At 38.0% G+C, this 17,635-nt stretch overlaps 3 protein-coding genes across 7 annotated transcripts; 1 reads left to right on the forward strand and 2 right to left on the reverse strand.

Annotated features, from left to right (window-relative positions):
• The first annotated feature begins 2,637 nt into the window (after positions 1-2,637).
• On the forward strand, positions 2,638-8,350 carry LOC104819942 (histidine kinase 5-like). Of its 3 annotated transcripts, XM_019203259.1 has the most exons (14): positions 2,638-2,784; positions 2,888-3,081; positions 3,587-4,386; positions 4,479-4,535; positions 4,638-4,865; positions 4,946-5,039; positions 5,132-5,338; positions 5,529-5,659; positions 6,012-6,061; positions 6,157-6,491; positions 6,629-6,732; positions 6,839-7,525; positions 7,659-7,838; positions 8,071-8,350. In XM_019203259.1, exons 3-14 carry the CDS (start codon positions 3,673-3,675, stop codon positions 8,230-8,232), a joined length of 2,949 nt encoding a protein of 982 aa, XP_019058804.1. In that variant the 5' UTR covers positions 2,638-2,784; positions 2,888-3,081; positions 3,587-3,672; the 3' UTR covers positions 8,233-8,350. The 3 variants fall into 3 exon arrangements, with proteins under 3 accessions (XP_019058804.1, XP_010548554.1, XP_010548556.1); XM_010550252.1 differs by having other exon boundaries at positions 2,638-3,081; positions 3,404-4,386; XM_010550254.1 differs by having other exon boundaries at positions 2,638-3,081.
• Positions 8,351-8,453: 103 nt separating this feature from the next.
• Positions 8,454-12,687, reverse strand: LOC104819943 (glutamate receptor 2.1-like). 2 transcript variants are annotated; one of them, XM_010550256.2, is made up of 5 exons: positions 12,226-12,687; positions 10,203-11,527; positions 9,776-10,088; positions 9,245-9,651; positions 8,454-9,153 (listed from the first exon to the last, which is right to left on the reverse strand). In XM_010550256.2, the coding sequence occupies exons 1-5, from the start codon at positions 12,491-12,493 to the stop codon at positions 8,719-8,721; spliced, it is 2,748 nt and encodes a 915-aa protein (XP_010548558.1). In that variant the 5' UTR covers positions 12,494-12,687; the 3' UTR covers positions 8,454-8,718. The 2 variants fall into 2 exon arrangements, with proteins under 2 accessions (XP_010548558.1, XP_010548559.1); XM_010550257.2 differs by lacking the exon at positions 12,226-12,687 and adding an exon at positions 11,616-12,211.
• A 755-nt stretch (positions 12,688-13,442) lies between these two features.
• LOC104819944 (transcription initiation factor TFIID subunit 10-like) lies at positions 13,443-16,421 on the reverse strand. 2 transcript variants are annotated; one of them, XM_010550259.2, is made up of 7 exons: positions 16,335-16,421; positions 15,917-16,029; positions 15,754-15,818; positions 15,133-15,195; positions 14,237-14,291; positions 14,083-14,133; positions 13,443-13,735 (listed from the first exon to the last, which is right to left on the reverse strand). In XM_010550259.2, the coding sequence occupies exons 1-7, from the start codon at positions 16,345-16,347 to the stop codon at positions 13,655-13,657; spliced, it is 441 nt and encodes a 146-aa protein (XP_010548561.1). In that variant the 5' UTR covers positions 16,348-16,421; the 3' UTR covers positions 13,443-13,654. The 2 variants fall into 2 exon arrangements, with proteins under 2 accessions (XP_010548561.1, XP_010548560.1); XM_010550258.2 differs by lacking the exon at positions 16,335-16,421 and having other exon boundaries at positions 15,917-16,086.
• Between the last annotated feature and the right edge of the window lie 1,214 nt (positions 16,422-17,635).

Raw genomic sequence — 17,635 nt, forward strand, 5'->3', positions numbered from 1 at the left:
TATTAATACAAACGAGGGTATTTTTGTCTAAAATTAACAGAAATGTGTACTTTGCAAAGCGCGAAAAAAAAATATACATTTGAAATGACGTGACACATTTGGCATACTACTGCAAATTTCCTCTTTTTTCTTTTGGGTAAAATATAGGTGTTTCATTTCATTCATAATTTAAAAAGAACTTGGCTGAAAACATGGAGAAATGATTGAGAGCAATAACATCTAAAATTAGAACATATAAATGGGTCGAGATATAAAGCCAAAACCCGTACTGTTTTCCTGTATATGTATATTTACCAATTGGGTCGTACGAATTAAATATATATAACATTCATCAAATTAAAAAGAATTAAATATATAATATACAATGAAAATATAAATTTGATCTAAAGTAAATGTCTTGTAATGAAACTTATAATATATATATCAAAGACGTGTGAGGTCCTAATAATGAATCACAATGCATATCGAATCATTCATCATGTGTGAATATATATATATATATATATATGTATGTATCTATGTATTACAAGGAGGTCACTAAAGTCTACAGTTTAGCTTTACAGTTTAAACTAAATTACATGAGAATGTCCTATTTGGGACAATATTAGATTTTGTCATATTAAATATATATATATATATACATGCATATATTTAAATCAGTTAATGCATCCGTAATTTAGGGGAAAGCTTGTCTCTCTCTTCTATTATGCTTTTGTTTTCTCACCGGCCTCTCCAAAATAAGCAATAAATGCAGAAAAAATTGAATAAATACAGAAACATATGTAATATCTTATGTTATGTCTTATAGCGTTCATGCTATCTGTTCATATACATACACGTGCATATCACGTCTAAGATGACCTAGTTTACTTGGACCGCTGCTAAAGACGAGGATTATATATATATATATATATATATTGAAAGTATTCTTAAAATAGTTTATGATTATGGATTTAAATTATATTAATTTTGTTCGGGTAAACAACTAATGTATGATTAATTAATTTCATCAAAAACAAAGTTTCTCTATTTATGATCGATGTACATCCTTAAAAATGTTGACTTTATATTATATATTACTCACAAATTAAATCTATATCATATGATTGTAGTTTATTCAACGAACTAATAAGCTTTTTGCTAGAGAAATGACTTCGGAATACATTGAATGTTTTGACTAAGTATAAATAAGTTCTTTAAACTAAATTGCCAAAAAAAATATGTATTTTCCATTAATGTTTTACCTACATTTTATTTATTTTTTATTTTTTGTCAAACCAGGAAGTTCACCTGAACCTTCGGCCCAACTTACATCTCCCTGGACCCGGGATACATTTTATTTTATCATAGTTACAGTTGTATTTATAATAAAAATGTTTTTTTATTGATGTCTGAGTTATTCATAATTAACATACCTTATTATGTTTTGTGATATTAATATAATAATACATTAATAAATACATGAAACCCTAAAATCTAGATCATTTGATAGAAAAATAAGAGATTAACCATAACAAAAAGTTTTTTTTTTCTCACTTGCAAATATTTTGAACAATGTTATTGTTGTTCGATGTTATTTCGGTGAAATCGTAGAATTTTGAAATATTATATATTTTAATATTTACCTTGTCTTCCATAATCTTTTTGTTTTTTTCCTGCTTTTTGCAAAATTTAGTGTGGAAGCATGAAAAATATCATCACCATCATCATTATAAAGAAACATCCCAAAAAATCATCAAACTTTAGAATAATTATGAGAATTATACTGTAACTTTTTCGACTTTTAAATTTATATTATCACAGATTAAGTCATTATTTTTAAATTTCAATTGTAAATGAAATTTAAATAATTATAATAATACAAAATAAATAAAAAATAAAAATATAATACATGCATATATAGTCGCATACATATACATATAACATACAACATAAATACATATATACAAAAATATACATACATACACTACACGCATATATATATGTACATACACATATGTGTATATGTATATATATTTGCATATGTATATGTGTACAACATATATATTTACGCATTCATACATACCTATGTATGTATATATATGCATGTTTTATGTATGCGTATATGTATGTTGTATGTATATATACATGTATATGTATGTATGTTGTATGTATATATTTGTATATATGTGTATATATATATGTTGTATTCAAATGTATGTTTGTGTGTATGTGTATGTGTATGTGTATGTGTATGTATATATATGTATTATAACTTTTTATTTTTATTTTTATTTTGCATTATTTTAGTATTATTATTATTTAAATTTTTTTTACAATTATTTTAAGAAAATTAATGAGGTGACATGTGGTAGAGTAAAAGATAACGAACCGTTAAAATTTTTAACACCATTTCTATTGATTAAGTTTTTGTTAAAAATTTAAAAATTGATTTTTTTAAATCAAATTTAGTATGAATTTGGAAGTCAAAAAATTTAATACATATCTAGTAGACGATGTTTTTTCCTTTTATAATAAAATTAGTAATTTAAAATTTTACTGATCCACGTTGGAATTTCAATTATATTAATATGCCCAGAGTATAAATATGAACCTCACCCCCAGCTCCAGCCTTTATTTCCACCGTCCTTCCTGAAACCCGGCATTATTATACGGAGCCAATCTAATTTACCGTCGGAAAACAAAACCCACGCGCGTGACCTTACGCGCCTCCGCGAAATTGCTCACTTCAGCGCGTTATCTCCACGCGCCGCCTGCAACGAAACCTGACCCCGACTCTTGAAAGTATTCGTCGAAAGCTGTTTTTGCTGCTTCAAATGAATCAGTCAACTATAATATAAATACGAAACACCATTTTCGTTTTTGTGATTTCCTCATCGTTTGCTAGTTAGGACGTCGCTTCAGGTCTCACATGGCGAATTGGCTCTCTAGCTTCACCACGAATCGTCGTCATTGTCTTCGTTACCTTGCTTCGCTCTCATTCGGTCTCTCTCAAGCTTGCTTTCTCTCTCTAAGTCTCCTTCTCTCACAGCGTCATTGGTTAGTGCCGTTCCAGTAATCGACGACCGGCTCTTTCCAGAGGTAGGAGACGGTATTCAATTTTGAATTTCTCTTCGTTTACGCATTGGTCATGTAAAATCCAGAGAGCGAGGGACATGTTCGTCCTCTCGTCTGCATGTGTGTGTGTGATTTTTTGTGTGTTGTTATGTTTTGAGATGGAAGGATTCCGTGCATATTGTTCTAGCCTCTTGATGAATTTTGACTCGTATCATATGATATATTCTGTTCAGTGTTGCGAATTTTGTCAGAAATTCTGGATTTCAAAACAGAGAAGATGTCGTGTTTCCTTCTGTCGGTTTGATTAGTTGATTGTTGACATGTTCTTCCATTTTTCATCTTGCAGTATTTGATTATAGATCTTCGTATACCAGTTAATTGTTCTCCTGGTTTGGATTTCTCTTCTACCATAATCTGGTGACATGTCTCCGCGATTGCTTCATGGTTGAGGGTTGTCTTCATATGTCTGAACGGCATGAACCTCAACGATGTGGTAATCTTGTGTTCATGTTGGGTTTTCTTCTTTTAGGTTGAGCTGTTGTACAAAAAGTTGAACCACATTCATTCCAAGATCCATAAACTGGATCATTATCGAGCTGCCTGACCAACATTCTGATGGTATTGGAAATGGAGAGTGATCAAATCGAGGACATGGATGTGGAAGTCCTGTCTTCGATGTGGCCTGAGGAAAGCAATAGTGATATTGGGAAGCAATTCAATGTAGAGAAGCCTGAAGGAGATCAAGATATGTTGGAGGAGGTTCTGATTAAAAGGGGGCCATTAATGGTAGACTTCAAGCGCCTCTCCGAGCTAACAGATTTCACTGACCAGGGCTCTTCTCAAATGCAATACCTAATGAAGCAATGGGAATACAAGCAGGCAAATGCTGTTCGTCTTCTCAGGGAAGAACTCGATAATCTGAGTAGGCAGAAAGAGGAAGCTGAAATCAAGGAGTGGAAGATACTGGAAGAGCATCGTTTTGAGGGCTCTAGTTACGGTAATGAACGCCCGATTTCCGTATGGGATGATGGCTATGACATTTGGCAAGATGCTCCTGCAAGAAAACATGAGGTTGTTCTTAGCCAGGAGGTTGAGATAGAAGCTGAGTATGACACTGTTGCGTACTGGAAACAACGGGCTCTACACCTAGAGAAATTGTTGGAGGCTAGCATAAAGAGAGAACAAGCATTGATGGAGAGACTGAAAGAAAATATTGAGAGTATCGAGAAGCAGACCTCACCGGTAGAAGAGTTATCACAGATCCTGAAACGAGCCGATAGTTTCCTGCACTTTGTCCTTCAAAACGCACCAGTGGTTGTTGGTCACCAGGTAAAGAGAAGCCAGTGAACCTTTTTGTTTCTTTGAAAGCTTAAATGATAATTATTTGCATTGCAGACCTGATAAATTTATGTAACTTTCAGGACAAGGATTTAAAATATCGGTTTATCTACAATAAGTTTCCGAGCTTGCAAGAGGAGGTACCTTGTTACCGAACTTCTAAATGACTGCTGGTAACATGACAATGTTTTTCTCTACTCATATCTGAATAACGCCTTGATTACCTTTTTCTGTCAATTCAGGACATTCTAGGGAAATCGGATATTGAAATTTTTACTGGAGCTGGTGTCAAAGAATCTCAAGAATTTAAACGAGAAGTCCTGGAAAAAGGGTTGCCAGCAAAAAGAGAAATTACATTTGATACCGAATTATTTGGCCTAAAGACGTTCCTGATATATGTGGAACCTGTTTTTAACAAAGTAGGGGAGACGATTGGAATAAACTATATGGGCATGGAAATAACTGATCAGGTAAAACTCTTCTCTGTGTGAAGAGATGTTTGTAATCTGTCAAGGGAAGAGAATACACGGATGTGTTGATCATATAACAGGTGAGGAAAAGAGAAAAGATGATAAAGCTCCGTGAAGAGATAGCAGTCAGGAAAGCAATGGAGTCAGAACTGAACAAGACTATCCATATAACAGGTCTAGTTACTGTCTGAAATGTACGTAGTTCTGCAGTTTGGTGTGGATGGAAGCTAATTGAACTTGTATTTTTATTTTATCTCTTGTTGCAGAGGAGACTATGCGGGCAAAGCAGATGTTAGCAACCATGTCTCACGAGATTAGGTCTCCTTTATCCGGGGTGGTTGGCATGGCCGAGATTCTTGCTAACACCAAACTTGATCTGGAACAACGGCAACTGTTGAAAGTGATGATATCTTCAGGAGATTTGGTTCTTCAACTCATAAATGACATCCTCGATCTTTCAAAGGTTGAATCAGGTTGGAAGGCAATACCCTAGAATTTCTCTGCAACAGCATTTCTTGACCTACTCCTTATTTTTCTTTTCGTTAGCTGCATTCTTTCTTTCATGATGTTTGCTTTTCTTGGATTAAAAGGCGATGGTGTCTGTTTTAAGCCTTTATATCCCTCGGAAGTGTAAAATGTAGAGATTGATATCTTTTAATTCAGGTGTTATGAAGTTGGAAGCTACAAGATTCAGGCCACGAGAGGTTGTGAAACATGTGCTTCAGACAGCTGCAGCATCTCTACAGAAAGAAATAATTCTTGAAGGAAATGTAGCAGATGATGTTCCTATTGAGGTGAGGCCTTAGGTTGGTGCTTTAGACTAAATTCTTGTAATGTTCGTTATGATTTCTTCACAGAGCTCATTCAGTATGCTCAAAAACTTATACTCTTTTCAAGTTCTTGGTGAAATGGGATATGATAGTGGATAGGGTCCATGAAAGAGGAGACTATGCATGAGCTGTTGATTGTATTGTAAAGGGTAGAACTTAGAAAAATGCTAGGGATCGGTATATAGGTCCTATCCTAGTTTCCAGGAAACTTATTTTAAAAATTAATTAATAGAGAAGAGGTTTTATGGAGCTTCAGTCCATTTTTGCTTGTTGTTGGATACTTAAATATATAACATAAAAAAAATTGTATTTTCAGGTTATTGGAGATGTTCTAAGAATTCGTCAAATTCTCACAAACTTGATCAGGTACTGACTTATGAAGTGCTTTTTTTTTCTTTCCTACTTCTGTTTCTGGAAATTACCTACTTGAGTTTCCGACAATATTTCTGTTTTCATTACAGCAATGCTGTCAAGTTCACTCATGAAGGCAAGGTTGGGATTAAGTTGTATGTGATACCAGAGCCATCATCTGTGAACGAAAGAACTCAGTCCAGGTCGCTTATGGAACTATCTGAGTCAAATTCAGGAGAAGAAGGAAACCACATGACCTTGTTCCACAGTCCAAAACGTGGAAGTGACACATACACAAGTCATTTTCTCAGGACTGAACCTCAATCTCCAAGTAGGCAAGGAGATTTTGTTGATGGGGATACCGAAGAAGAGCGATACAATATGCCTGAAACAGTAATAGTGTGGATTCTCTGTGATGTGTATGACACTGGAATCGGTATTCCAGGCAAGGAATCTTTTATCAATCTTTCAATATGTTGATAGTTTGCTTTTTCAGCCGCTGGTTTTAGCTAAACTTTTGATTCCGATATGTTGATCTGAGATATATACAGACAAGTGATTTACCTCTTTTGCTTTAAACAGAAAACGCATTGCCGAATCTCTTTAAGAGGTACATGCAAGTTAGCGCAGATCACACACGGAAATATGGCGGGACAGGTTTAGGCCTTGCAATCTGCAAACAGCTGGTACAGATCCCCTTTTTCTTCATTGATTTTTTTGTGTTAATGATATTCTTATTACGAAACTTCCCGGTCCAGCATGTCGTTCTGATCTTTAATTGACTCGGTGCAGGTCGAGCTGATGGGTGGCCATATTACGGTAACTAGCCGAGTAAACTGTGGTTCTACTTTTACATTCGTGTTACCATACAAGGTTTCACCCATATCCGATCAGTCTGATGAGCTCTCGGATATGACCGACCACGAAACCTCAACGGATGATGACATAACCGAGGGATTTTTTCAATTCCAACCATGCTCTTACGGTTCTTGGATCTCTTCCAATGGATCCATCAGGAGCCAGGAGTTATTACAACAAACAGCATACAGCTGCCCTTGTAAGCTTGATGAAGTCATGAAAGACTCAGGTGTGGTGAATAATGTCGGGCCAAGAGAAACAGCTCCAGTGGAAGATGCTTGTTCTGTTTCTGAAGTATCCGAAACTTTTTCCGACCCCGAAACTTCTAGCAGTCACAGTACAGGAATTCGGAGCATGAGGATGAACGGTGTGACAAAAGAAGATAAAGGAGAATCTAATATGAGCACCGATGGTTGCATTCATTTCCAGCAAAACGTATCTGATGCTGACTCGAACACCTCGAGGTTGAGACCGAAGATTCTCCTTGTAGAAGACAACAAAATTAATGTGATGGTGGCACAATCAATGATGAAACAGTTGGGACATTCCATAGATGTCGTAAATAACGGGGTTGAAGCCATAGTTGCAGTTCAGCACTGTAACTATGATCTCATTCTCATGGTAATGTTCTAGTTTCTGCTGTTTCGCTTCATGGAAAGTTTTATTTTGTCAATCCATTCATCGAAACTGTTACTGCTTAGATGATTTCTGTGATTATTTCTCCTATCAGCTGGCTCAGAACAAATTTTTGTAGGATGTGTGCATGCCAGTCATGGATGGACTACAAGCTACAAGATTGATTCGTTCTTTTGAGGAAACTGGGAAATGGGATGCTACGATTCAGGCAGGAGTCGAAATAATTAAACCCAGTGCAGACTCAGTACAAGATGATTCATGCTCTCCACACACCGGCAAGCGTGTGCGAATAATTGCGGTGAGTTCTAATATCTTTTCTGTTTTCCGTTAATCAATCTAATTTGAAACTCCACTTCGTATGAGACCGAATTCTAGTCCGGATAACTGTGGAAATTATCATTGCGTCCTGTTCATATGTTCATAAAATATATATCTTATGAACTAGGGAACTTGTTAGAGCTCTTCTTTTTTCGTAGAGAAAAATAAAAGAAGAAAACTCTCGAGTGACTTAAATATGCCAACTGATGCAGATGACTGCAAATGCGCCGTCAGAGAGTGCGGAGGAATGTTTTGCAAACGGTATGGACTCGTTTATCTCAAAGCCCGTTACCTTTCAGAAACTAAAAGAGTGCCTTGAACAGTACTTGCCCAGAGGTTTTGCAATCACACGTTCTGTATATAGTTATTGTTGATAAGCATGTTAGGGAAGTTTTATAGCACCCTCTAGAGTTGTATTATATATAGGTAGGCAATGTTTGTATGTAATATAATGTGACGGGTTTGTTTGCGATACCGTGTTAAATCTTATTTTGTGAAAGCTTGACCAAATTAATCGATAACTCTGGTCTCTAACAAAATATAACTGATCTTATGAACTCTCTAACAAGGACATCTCTAAGGGAACAAGTGAATCTCATGAATTTGTTAAAATCATTATGGGGCAACCCAAGTTGATCTACACTGCAGAGAAGAGAATGTGGAAATCAGTAAGGTAGAACTCGAACACCGACCAGGAAACAATGCCTACATGTTGCATTGTTTTAAGCGTATGGCTTCTTCTAATATCTTTACGACTGGACCAGAAGCAAGGAACACCAGAAACAGTTGGAAAACCATAATGCGTTGGATGATAACTGTCTGAATCTTCGGTTTGTCTGTTTCTAGTGTCTTTCAAAGATTCAGACAATCTCGGGAAAGATCTGTCTGCCTTTTTCTGCAAGGCTCTTCCATCTGGGTTGGCTTGATGAACATGGACATCTCTCCACTCTGTTTATGTATGAATTCTCATCTGGTTGAAGGAACTTTTTCCACAAGTCTTGCAGGTTTCTCTGATATAAGATCTCTCGGTTTTCCTTCAAGAAAAAGAAGGTAAACTTCCCCAAGGCTATGATGCAAACTGTGGCAGCAACAAGAAACAGAAGCCAGAAACTATCAAGGCCAAGCCGGCGAAAGGATATAGAAGGATTGGGATCTGGGTCGATGATCGGCTCTGGGCAACTTTCATCTATCTTCTTGAACCATGCATTCTCTAGTTGGATAGCCTTGTTCGACTCTTCCACTTTCAGAATGGCCCTTGAAACATCAGCCACCAGAGGTGATGAAATCGGAAAGACCTGCGGAAAAAAAAGACTCTATATCATCACCTTAGCTTCAACGATGCAAGAGAAACTCGAGTATTAACTGTACCGAGTGATTGGGACTTACAAAGCCGAACCCATCGAACTTGAAAGGTACTTCTACCATCTTATACTTATTACAGTACTGCCCAAGAAAGAGCTTAACATAGGGTACTTCGAGGAAAACTGCAGAAACGCCTCCCTTTGTCGGTCCCTTGCTCAGAAGATCATCGCATTCTTCTGCGGAACTAAAGGGTACGAGGTTGGATTCCAAGAAACCCGATTCTCTGGCTTTTGCTAACATGAAGGAAGTTCTTTGACATCCCACAGGTTCGCCTTTTGCAAGCAAGCTCTTCATGTTGGTTATTGTTGGATGAAGCTGCTGAGATGTTAGAAGTGATGCCAAACTGGCTGTGTAACTCTGAGCCAACACAAGTACTACAAAGTACCAGGTGATGACGACCAGCCTTGCCCAGAAGCTAAGTACTCTTTCTCCTGTAAACGTGTTTGGATATTGTAAGAAAGATGATGTTTCAAGATGGGTAAACATCAAATTTCTAAAAGGATTTACTATTGGTGCTGCATTTGTAGGAAGGGGAGAGTGAGCGAGAAAGCATACCGGGAGCAAAAACCATGATGGAGAAGGCGAACCAGAAGATTGTACTGGCTTGGTATTTGCCAGGTCCATGGAAATCTGGGTTAATCCTATGTTCGAGAATCCACACGACAAGGCCAACGATGAAGAACGACAAAAGGCTGATGAGCCAAAGTCCCAACGTCAATGGTGTCAAGAAGATGGTACTACTTCTTTTCACGTTATCTTTCAAAGGGACGATCAATCCCACGCCCGATGGAGTGTACGGCAATGAGAAATCGACATAGGAAGATCTGTTTGCGTTTATCGTTGTATCTCCCACGACAGCATCATATCTCTACTCAAAACACATAAAAGAATCAAAGGGTGTTGAATTCAGAAGACAACCTTAATGAAGGTTGGATACAAGATACATGACAAATGGAGGTAACAATATCTCGATCCCTCTTACCCCGAGATACACTTGGTAGAGCAAGTCATCGTAGTTTCCAGATGGTCGGCCCTCGGGAGTTCCAAAAGGAATGAATTCGTAGGTGATATCGTAAGGCATCACTTTAGTTACAGCCTCGAAGAAATCGATGCAGAATCCTGTGGCAGTTGTTGCATTTGTGATAGGATCCCTCACAACCTTCACAAATTGGCTGAAACTACTATGGATTGGAACTCCGATGCGTAGCCTTTTCCCGTTTGTCGGGATCTCCCATCCTTTGGGAACAAAAGTAGAATCTCCGGGCCATATGATTGGTCTAAGATGATCTTTCCAAGTGGAGAAACCGGTCATACTCCTGGATTTCTGGTTCAATGTCTTGACAAGGCCATTTGTGTGTGTCCAGAATCCCACAGACCGTCCTCCATTGCCGATCACGTTAACTATCTCAAACACCGATGCCTGAAGCTGTCCGCCGACAAAGTGGAAATCTCCGTAAAGACCTTTGAACCGAACTTCAGAGAGTGTTTGGACAAGCTTTTGTCCATATTGAGACACACTGAGAGCTTCAAGTTCAGTTGTGTTCCTTCTAGCACCCACCTTACTGGAACTCAAGCCATCTGTTCCAGCTTCTTCTACAGCCATTGCCAATGCAGTAGCAGCATCGTAAGCCCGTAATCCGATGATATCCAGCTCGGATGTTGGGAATTGCTTCATAAATCGAGATCTAAAGCTTTCAAGCTCTTTCGATCTCGGAATGTAAGTCTTTACACCCAATACTCCTTGTATCGTTTCAAATCCCGTTTCACCCATCCTACTTATTAGAGCATTTGTGATCTCGCAGGTGAGTATCCAGACATATCCTTGTTTCATCAGACCGAGTTCCTTGGCCTTGGCCAAAACTCTTGACCCAAGAAACTCAACCATGTGGATAACAAAGACTCTAGTAGATAGAGTCATCATCCGGAGAAGTTTCTCAGAGATTTCATCATCCGTAGGTTCGGCAGAGATCACGATTCTGTAAGGTATATGGACACCAATTCCTTGTAATGAATCGGAAAGAAAAGGTATTATACCTTGTCCTAAGATGTTGTCCATGTACATAGGGACAACCTCTTTCCACCCAAAGGCCTTGATGATTGCGGTTATGGCGTGAACTTGAGACGAGTCATCGTGTGTAGCACGGAAGAAATATGGACTGTGGAGAGAGGAAAGGGAAGGACTTGTTGCAGAGAAAGTAACGATGGGAACCTGAGCTTTTCGGCCAATCTCGATCAGGAAATGAGCCTGGATTGAATACCATGGCCCTAGAATCGCTTTCACCTCCTTGTTCTTGATCAGATCAAGCGCTGTGAAACACCGAAACCCGTGAAACTTGTATTGTTAAGTAAACACTTGAAAGAGAAGGCATGAACGACGTAGGGGTGGGCATGGTACCCGAAACGCGACGACCCGTGGGTACTTGTCGCACGGGTAGCTGTGCCGTGGGGATAAAGGTCGGGTGCATCCCGAGTTTCGGGTTTGAGGTTTAGGCTCCATCGGGCGAAAACCCGAATCCACGGGTGATCCGAGGAGAGGGGAAGAGAAAGGCCGAGCCAACAGTGAGTGGCGCGGAGATGAAGAGAGAGGCGCTGCAGGACGACTATTGCACGCATCAAGCGACAGCGACCCTGAGGGGAGGTTTGTGAGGGGTTTTTTCAGTGCTTTCGTCTTTCTAAGGGGGCCGAGCGAGGGCGATTTTGCCGGCTCGCCCCTCGCTTGCCTTCATCGATTAGCAACGCCTCCCCTTTGCCTCCCCGATCCTATCGGCGGATTTTCCTCTTCTCCCTTCTCGCGACATGTGTTCCCATCGCGACCTCGTCTCCTTCATTGGCCGGTACCCGAAAGTACCCAAGCCCTCGTCAGTGCCCCGAGGGAACCCGATCTTCACAAAATGGAGAACGAAACCAATTCGAAGGAGCGAGGCCAACGTCGGGTTACCCAAAAATGTTGGGTACCCGACTCTAACGGACGCATGCAGACAAATATATATATATATATAAATTACCAGCGGAGGCAGCACCGATGACATCGTTTGTGGAGTCGCGGACGTGGAAGACCAGTCTTGTCTTGGAGTCAGGACGAGAAGAGTAGAAATCGGAGAGAGACATATTCATGTAGAGTAAGCTCATGTTACAGTATGTTGTCTCAACATCGGTCACGACCCCAACGTCAACTTCTGTTCTTGTCTTCTGTCCTTCGCTCGTTCCCACATTGCAGAGGAAGAGGAAGGAAACGAAGCAGATGCTGGAAAATAAGTGGTTATGTCCCTTCATCTCTGGTTGTTCCTTCAGTCATAAAAAAGCGTGACAATAAGCTGTCTATTTATATGCTCTTCGGCTATTTGGTTTAACCAAAGATGGGTTTCATCTAATGGGGTATTGAACATTCTACCAACCCAAGAAAAGGTGCAAATTAGTCTTTGAATAATATTTTGGACCAACAAGGTCAGACCGTATATATACATATATATGAAAAGTCTTTCCGTGCTCTGTGTTGAATTGACTGAACTTGATTTGGGTAGCCCATGGGGAGAGATTCTTTTGAGTTACATTTCTTGAGGCATGCCTAATCTGTAGAATCTCGCACGATCCTAATAATGGTCTTTTCCCACTTTGTTCACATATAAAGATCAACATCTGCTTCATCTTCTTTTTTTCAGCATCCAAAGATCCACACCGCTAACCCTCGAAAGAGAGATTTTCCTATTCCATAACCATAATCAGTGCAAACTAACCCGACAAGGTCAAAGGAAAACAAGACACAGATGCTGTCGGGAACTAATGTGTGAATATCATCTCACTAACAAAAGATGTTAGTTCTCTGTCTGGCATTGTCAACTGGGTTCTGCTCCTTTGACTGCCTTGTTTTGATGAAAGCTTGACAGAAGAGAATAGACAAAAGCAAGCAAGACTGAGATTATATTACAAGTGCTGTTAAGAACTTAAGATTGGGGTGTCGAGGGTCATATATATCTATATATCTATATATATATATGTGTGCGTGTTGACCCTATTTACTCGTAACCAAAATTAATCCATAACCAAAAAAGAAACCGGAAATTGGAATGTTTCCGTGTCACTCGTGAACAGCGCTATAGTTTTCTCTTTAGGCAAATATGTTACCTCAACTTTTTAATTCTTGTCCAAACACATCCGCTCCTGTCAGATGCTATTTTCTCATTGCAAGTTACCATTACAGCAGATCAATCAGACACTAGCCATAGAGTTATCAAATGGAACTACCTCTACTTTTGTATCGTCGGTGACGAGCCATTCTTTACAATCAATCACCAGCCAGTGGAAAGACATCTCAGAAAGAAACAGTTGCAAGCGAATTCTGTTAGGCAGAAAACTGTAGAAAATATATGCATCACAGACAGTATCATCACTCGGGGGCAAAGATGACAGAGATAAGTTCAGGCAAGAAGTCGCGGCTTATTCATCCCTTGTGGAAGGATCCATCCCAGTTGAAGGACTATCAGCAAAGTATTCTTGGTGCTTCACATTCACACCATACTGTAACCCCATAAAACCGGAATCATCACCAGTTAGGCTTTAGCTAAAGCTAGATGAGATCGTGCAAGAAAGTTGAATCTTTCTTCATTAACTAATGCTGTCAAAATCATTACAATCGCTTCAGAATTTCTATAAGTTCCATTTTTTGTTTTATGATTCTCCTTTTACTACCAACAACATATAATTTATTGTTAGTATTTTCCGGTTCTCCACTAAATTTATTATGAAATAAGAATCAGCTTCATCTTCTCGTTACACACAGAACACCTAATGGCCAAACTATCACAGAAAGCAGAGATATTCGGAAGAAGCAGAGAACCAAAAATTTGAAATGCTTAAGCATTTACCTCGTGCAAAGCTTTTGAAAGGTCATCCATTGTCAATATTAAGCGTTTATCCTGTTTCAAGTAAGTCAATGCTAGTAACTTCATCAAATCACATGGTGTTTGGTTCTCGAGTTATGTACTGTCCAAAGAAAAGTTTGCAAATGAAGGAACCAACCAGCTTTTGCTGTCTTTTGTCTTTGACAACTGTTGCTTGTCTTGCCTTGCAATGCCTGCATTAGAGCGCATAGTTCAACATAACACAAACAACAATCCTTCAACATAATAGGTAACTTCGGAAAATGATTTTGAGACTCCAGTCCACAATTTAGTTTCCTCATTTGGATAACCACTGTTGAAATCTGTCCAATTCAACATCAAACCTGAAATAGAGGAGGTAAAAATCTGCAGCTAGAAGATTCACCCTTTTAACCAGTAAAAGTGTTGGTTTAGTCTTTTGTTTGATGGTCTTTGTTTTGAAATATTTAAAGCCTTGTTATCTATGTTTTTAGCTGTGCTAAGTTACGTTTATGAAGTATGTTTTTGGGGCTCTAGATCTGTGTTTGGAAAGCAAATATGTTTGCTACTATTTAAACTCTTTTATGTACCCAGGAGATTCTGAAATCAAGTATGAACTTCCAGACCATTTTTCTTATGTTCTTCATTCTTCCCTTTCCTCTCTGCATTTTCCTTAAAACACCAAAGTCATTGGGTTCACTTCTAAACATAGTGAATTTTCTCTTCATAATGCACAATTGATTTTTCTGGTTTGATGATGAAGCTGTTTTCTGAATTTATAACAGCTTCTAACAACCACAACTCTTGACTCAGCTCAGACCAGAAGTTTACGGGGCTCAGAGAAGGCAGAAAACAAAAAATAGTTCATCAATGAATCTCTAGTCCAAATATTATATGTATTGACCATTTGTACCACACAGCTCAGCTCCAAAAGTCAGATAGCTGATTGTTTACTTAATCTCAAGGGTTTTAGAAATCTCTTCATCATACTTCCACATCAAGTATGTACCTCTGAACCTAGAACAGCAAACTCGGAAAAAGGGCATGGCAACTTACTGAAGGGCGTCACTGGCGACATCTGCGACAAACTTTTGTGTAGCAACAGCAACAAGCCTAATTCTGCAAGACAATGAATCTGATGAGCAAACTATAAAGGCAATAAAAATGAAAGAGCGAAGACAAAATCCAACAAGTCAAAATCACCATGCAAATCGATGCCACATATAACATGTAAATAGTGGCCACTCAAGAACTATTTAGCATCAAAAGATGCATTCCCCTCGTCGAAATGCTGGGCACAGTCTAGTCTTTGGGTATCAAAGTGTCAATGTTTCAATCAATAATCAAGATATTATAAGAGCCTTCCATCATCCCGTCACCAAACAATGCAAACACATAAAGCTTTCCCAGTACAATACACACAGCTTTTGCAAAATACATGTTTAAAGCATAAATTCCTAATGATCATTTGGGTCAAATTTAACTCGGCAAATCCGAAAACGAGAAATGGGAAATGGAGAGTACTCGATATAAAAATTAAAACCCTAACTTCATCAGTCATCAACCACAGACAAAAATCATCCTAGAACTCGACCGTGATTCCGACAACCGATTCTAATCTGCCCATTTTTCCAGTATAAATTTAACAGCAAGCAAAAAAAAGACGAAAATACCTACAATCGCACGTCTGGGCACTGAAACCCACTCTTAGCCAAATAGTGTTCCACTAGTTCATCGGGAATCTGAAGGGAAAAAAACGAAATCAGAGCTCAATCAGAAGTTCCCCTAGGGTTTCGTTTCATCGCTGGAGAATATAAGAACAGCTTCGAAATAATCATACAGTGGGAGTATAGTCCATGAGGGAAGCGAGAAAATCCGTGAGAGCAGCATCGTGTTCGTGCTTCGCCTCGCCGGATTGTTGGCCGTGGTTCATCTTTTCCTCACCGCCGGTGTCTGTAACGTAAGCGAGAAGCTCCCTCAAAACCGGGTTGAGTTTATACATGCATACTAGGAGTTACTTGTTTAGTTAATAACCGGATATCCAAACCGATACGAACCGAATAACATATTAATATAATCGAATCAAATTAAATCAAACCAAATAAAAAAAATAACTAAAAAATCATAATTTTTTTTTTTAAAAATCATTTTAATCGTAAACAAAACTGAACTGATTCAATGTGAAAATTGAATTGAATGGATATACTTTTTCTGAAATCGAAATAACCGAATCTAAATATAACCAAATCGAATCCGACCTGAATAAATCATCCGTGTACACGTACACACACGTATATGCCGGTCCGGTTTAAAGATGGGCGCACCGGAAAGACGATGGGCTATTGAAATTGTATAGTTTTCCAGTTCAAGGTTTAAAAGAGTACCAAAATTATCCACATATTTTATATATCATGTCATCATATCTTATATATACACATAGGTATCAACGTATACCTGTGTTTATGTATCATTTTAAAATAATTGTAAGAGATTGAACATAAATAAAACATACGTTCTTAAATAAATTTTTCTTTTCTAACGAGTTTAGGTAACAAAAACTATGATTGGTGAAGATATTATTGGCAATTGGTTAAGTTTTTAATAATATAATAAGATTAAAAAAATTAATTAATTTGATTTAGTATGTGATTGGCAACTGAATATAAATAGAAGATTAATAGAGAAATAGGTGTGCAAAGAAATGAAATTTAAAAAATTAAAAAAATGGTGTCGGGTTGGTTAAATTAAACGGGTTACCCAATTAACCCAAAAACTATAATTGATTGGGTTTATAAAACTATAATTTTATTTTAAAATCATTTATTTATTGGAAGACAATGCACTTAGTATAAAGTATAAAGAATGTATAAAGATGAGTGCATTTAAAATTTGCATAACCCATTCTAGTAAGCTTTCGTGAAGTAGCCAACCCAATAGAAAACATAAAAACACAGTATGTATATATATATAATAAACCTTACTAGTAACTTTTAGCGAATGGGAATGTTCTTAATGCATTAAGCGACCTTCAGATGGCTAATTAAGTATTTAGCCTGCAAGATTCTTGTTAATGTAAGGTTAAAACGAGATATTGGTTCGGGGTCACAAACAAATGCATGGATGGACCCTTGGATTATGGATTATAAACCACGTGCGGGTCAAGGACCGGGAAGATTATTGCGTCCGAATCTGAAGGTGTCCGAGCTAGTTGATGAAAATGGGAATCGGAAAAAAGATATTCTAGTCTCTTTGTTTAATCAAAGATATGTAAAAATAATTTTGAAGATATGTCCGCCAAACCGTGTTTGTCAGAATGTTTATAGTTGAATCTTTACAAGGCATGGATTATATTCGGTTCGATTAGGATATTGGGTAATGGAGAAAATATTAAAAAAGGAGAACAAAGAAAATGCGGTGAAAGAGCCTAGTTTCAACGATCTTTTGTCAAAAATATGGAAGTTACCCATACCGAACAAAATTAAGGTCTTCCTGTGAAAGACTATTCATGAATGTCTATCAGTACAATCATGTTTGATGATGGGATTGATTATAAAGAATC

Source organism: Tarenaya hassleriana, unplaced genomic scaffold (genome assembly GCF_000463585.1).
Source record: "Tarenaya hassleriana unplaced genomic scaffold, ASM46358v1 Cleome3, whole genome shotgun sequence".
Taxonomy (NCBI): domain Eukaryota; kingdom Viridiplantae; phylum Streptophyta; class Magnoliopsida; order Brassicales; family Cleomaceae; genus Tarenaya; species Tarenaya hassleriana.

Excerpts from the sequence above, each read along its gene's own strand:
- LOC104819942 (XM_010550252.1), top strand. The coding sequence starts at position 3,673 with ATGGTATTGGAAATGGAGAGTGATCAAATCGAGGACATGGATGTGGAA. Across the intron at positions 5,040-5,131 it reads CAAGACTATCCATATAACAG|AGGAGACTATGCGGGCAAAG; the intron begins GTCTAGTTACTG and ends CTCTTGTTGCAG. Across the intron at positions 6,733-6,838 it reads TTGCAATCTGCAAACAGCTG|GTCGAGCTGATGGGTGGCCA; the intron begins GTACAGATCCCC and ends GACTCGGTGCAG.
- LOC104819943 (XM_010550256.2), bottom strand. The coding sequence starts at position 12,493 with ATGAAGGGACATAACCACTTATTTTCCAGCATCTGCTTCGTTTCCTTC. Across the intron at positions 9,652-9,775 it reads CATCATGGTTTTTGCTCCCG|GAGAAAGAGTACTTAGCTTC; the intron begins GTATGCTTTCTC and ends ACACGTTTACAG. Across the intron at positions 9,154-9,244 it reads AGTTCGATGGGTTCGGCTTT|GTCTTTCCGATTTCATCACC; the intron begins GTAAGTCCCAAT and ends TTTTTTCCGCAG.
- LOC104819944 (XM_010550258.2), bottom strand. The coding sequence starts at position 16,078 with ATGTATAAACTCAACCCGGTTTTGAGGGAGCTTCTCGCTTACGTTACA. Across the intron at positions 15,196-15,753 it reads CAGTGCCCAGACGTGCGATT|AATTAGGCTTGTTGCTGTTG; the intron begins GTAGGTATTTTC and ends ATTGTCTTGCAG. Across the intron at positions 14,134-14,236 it reads ACAAAAGACAGCAAAAGCTG|GATAAACGCTTAATATTGAC; the intron begins GTTGGTTCCTTC and ends TACTTGAAACAG.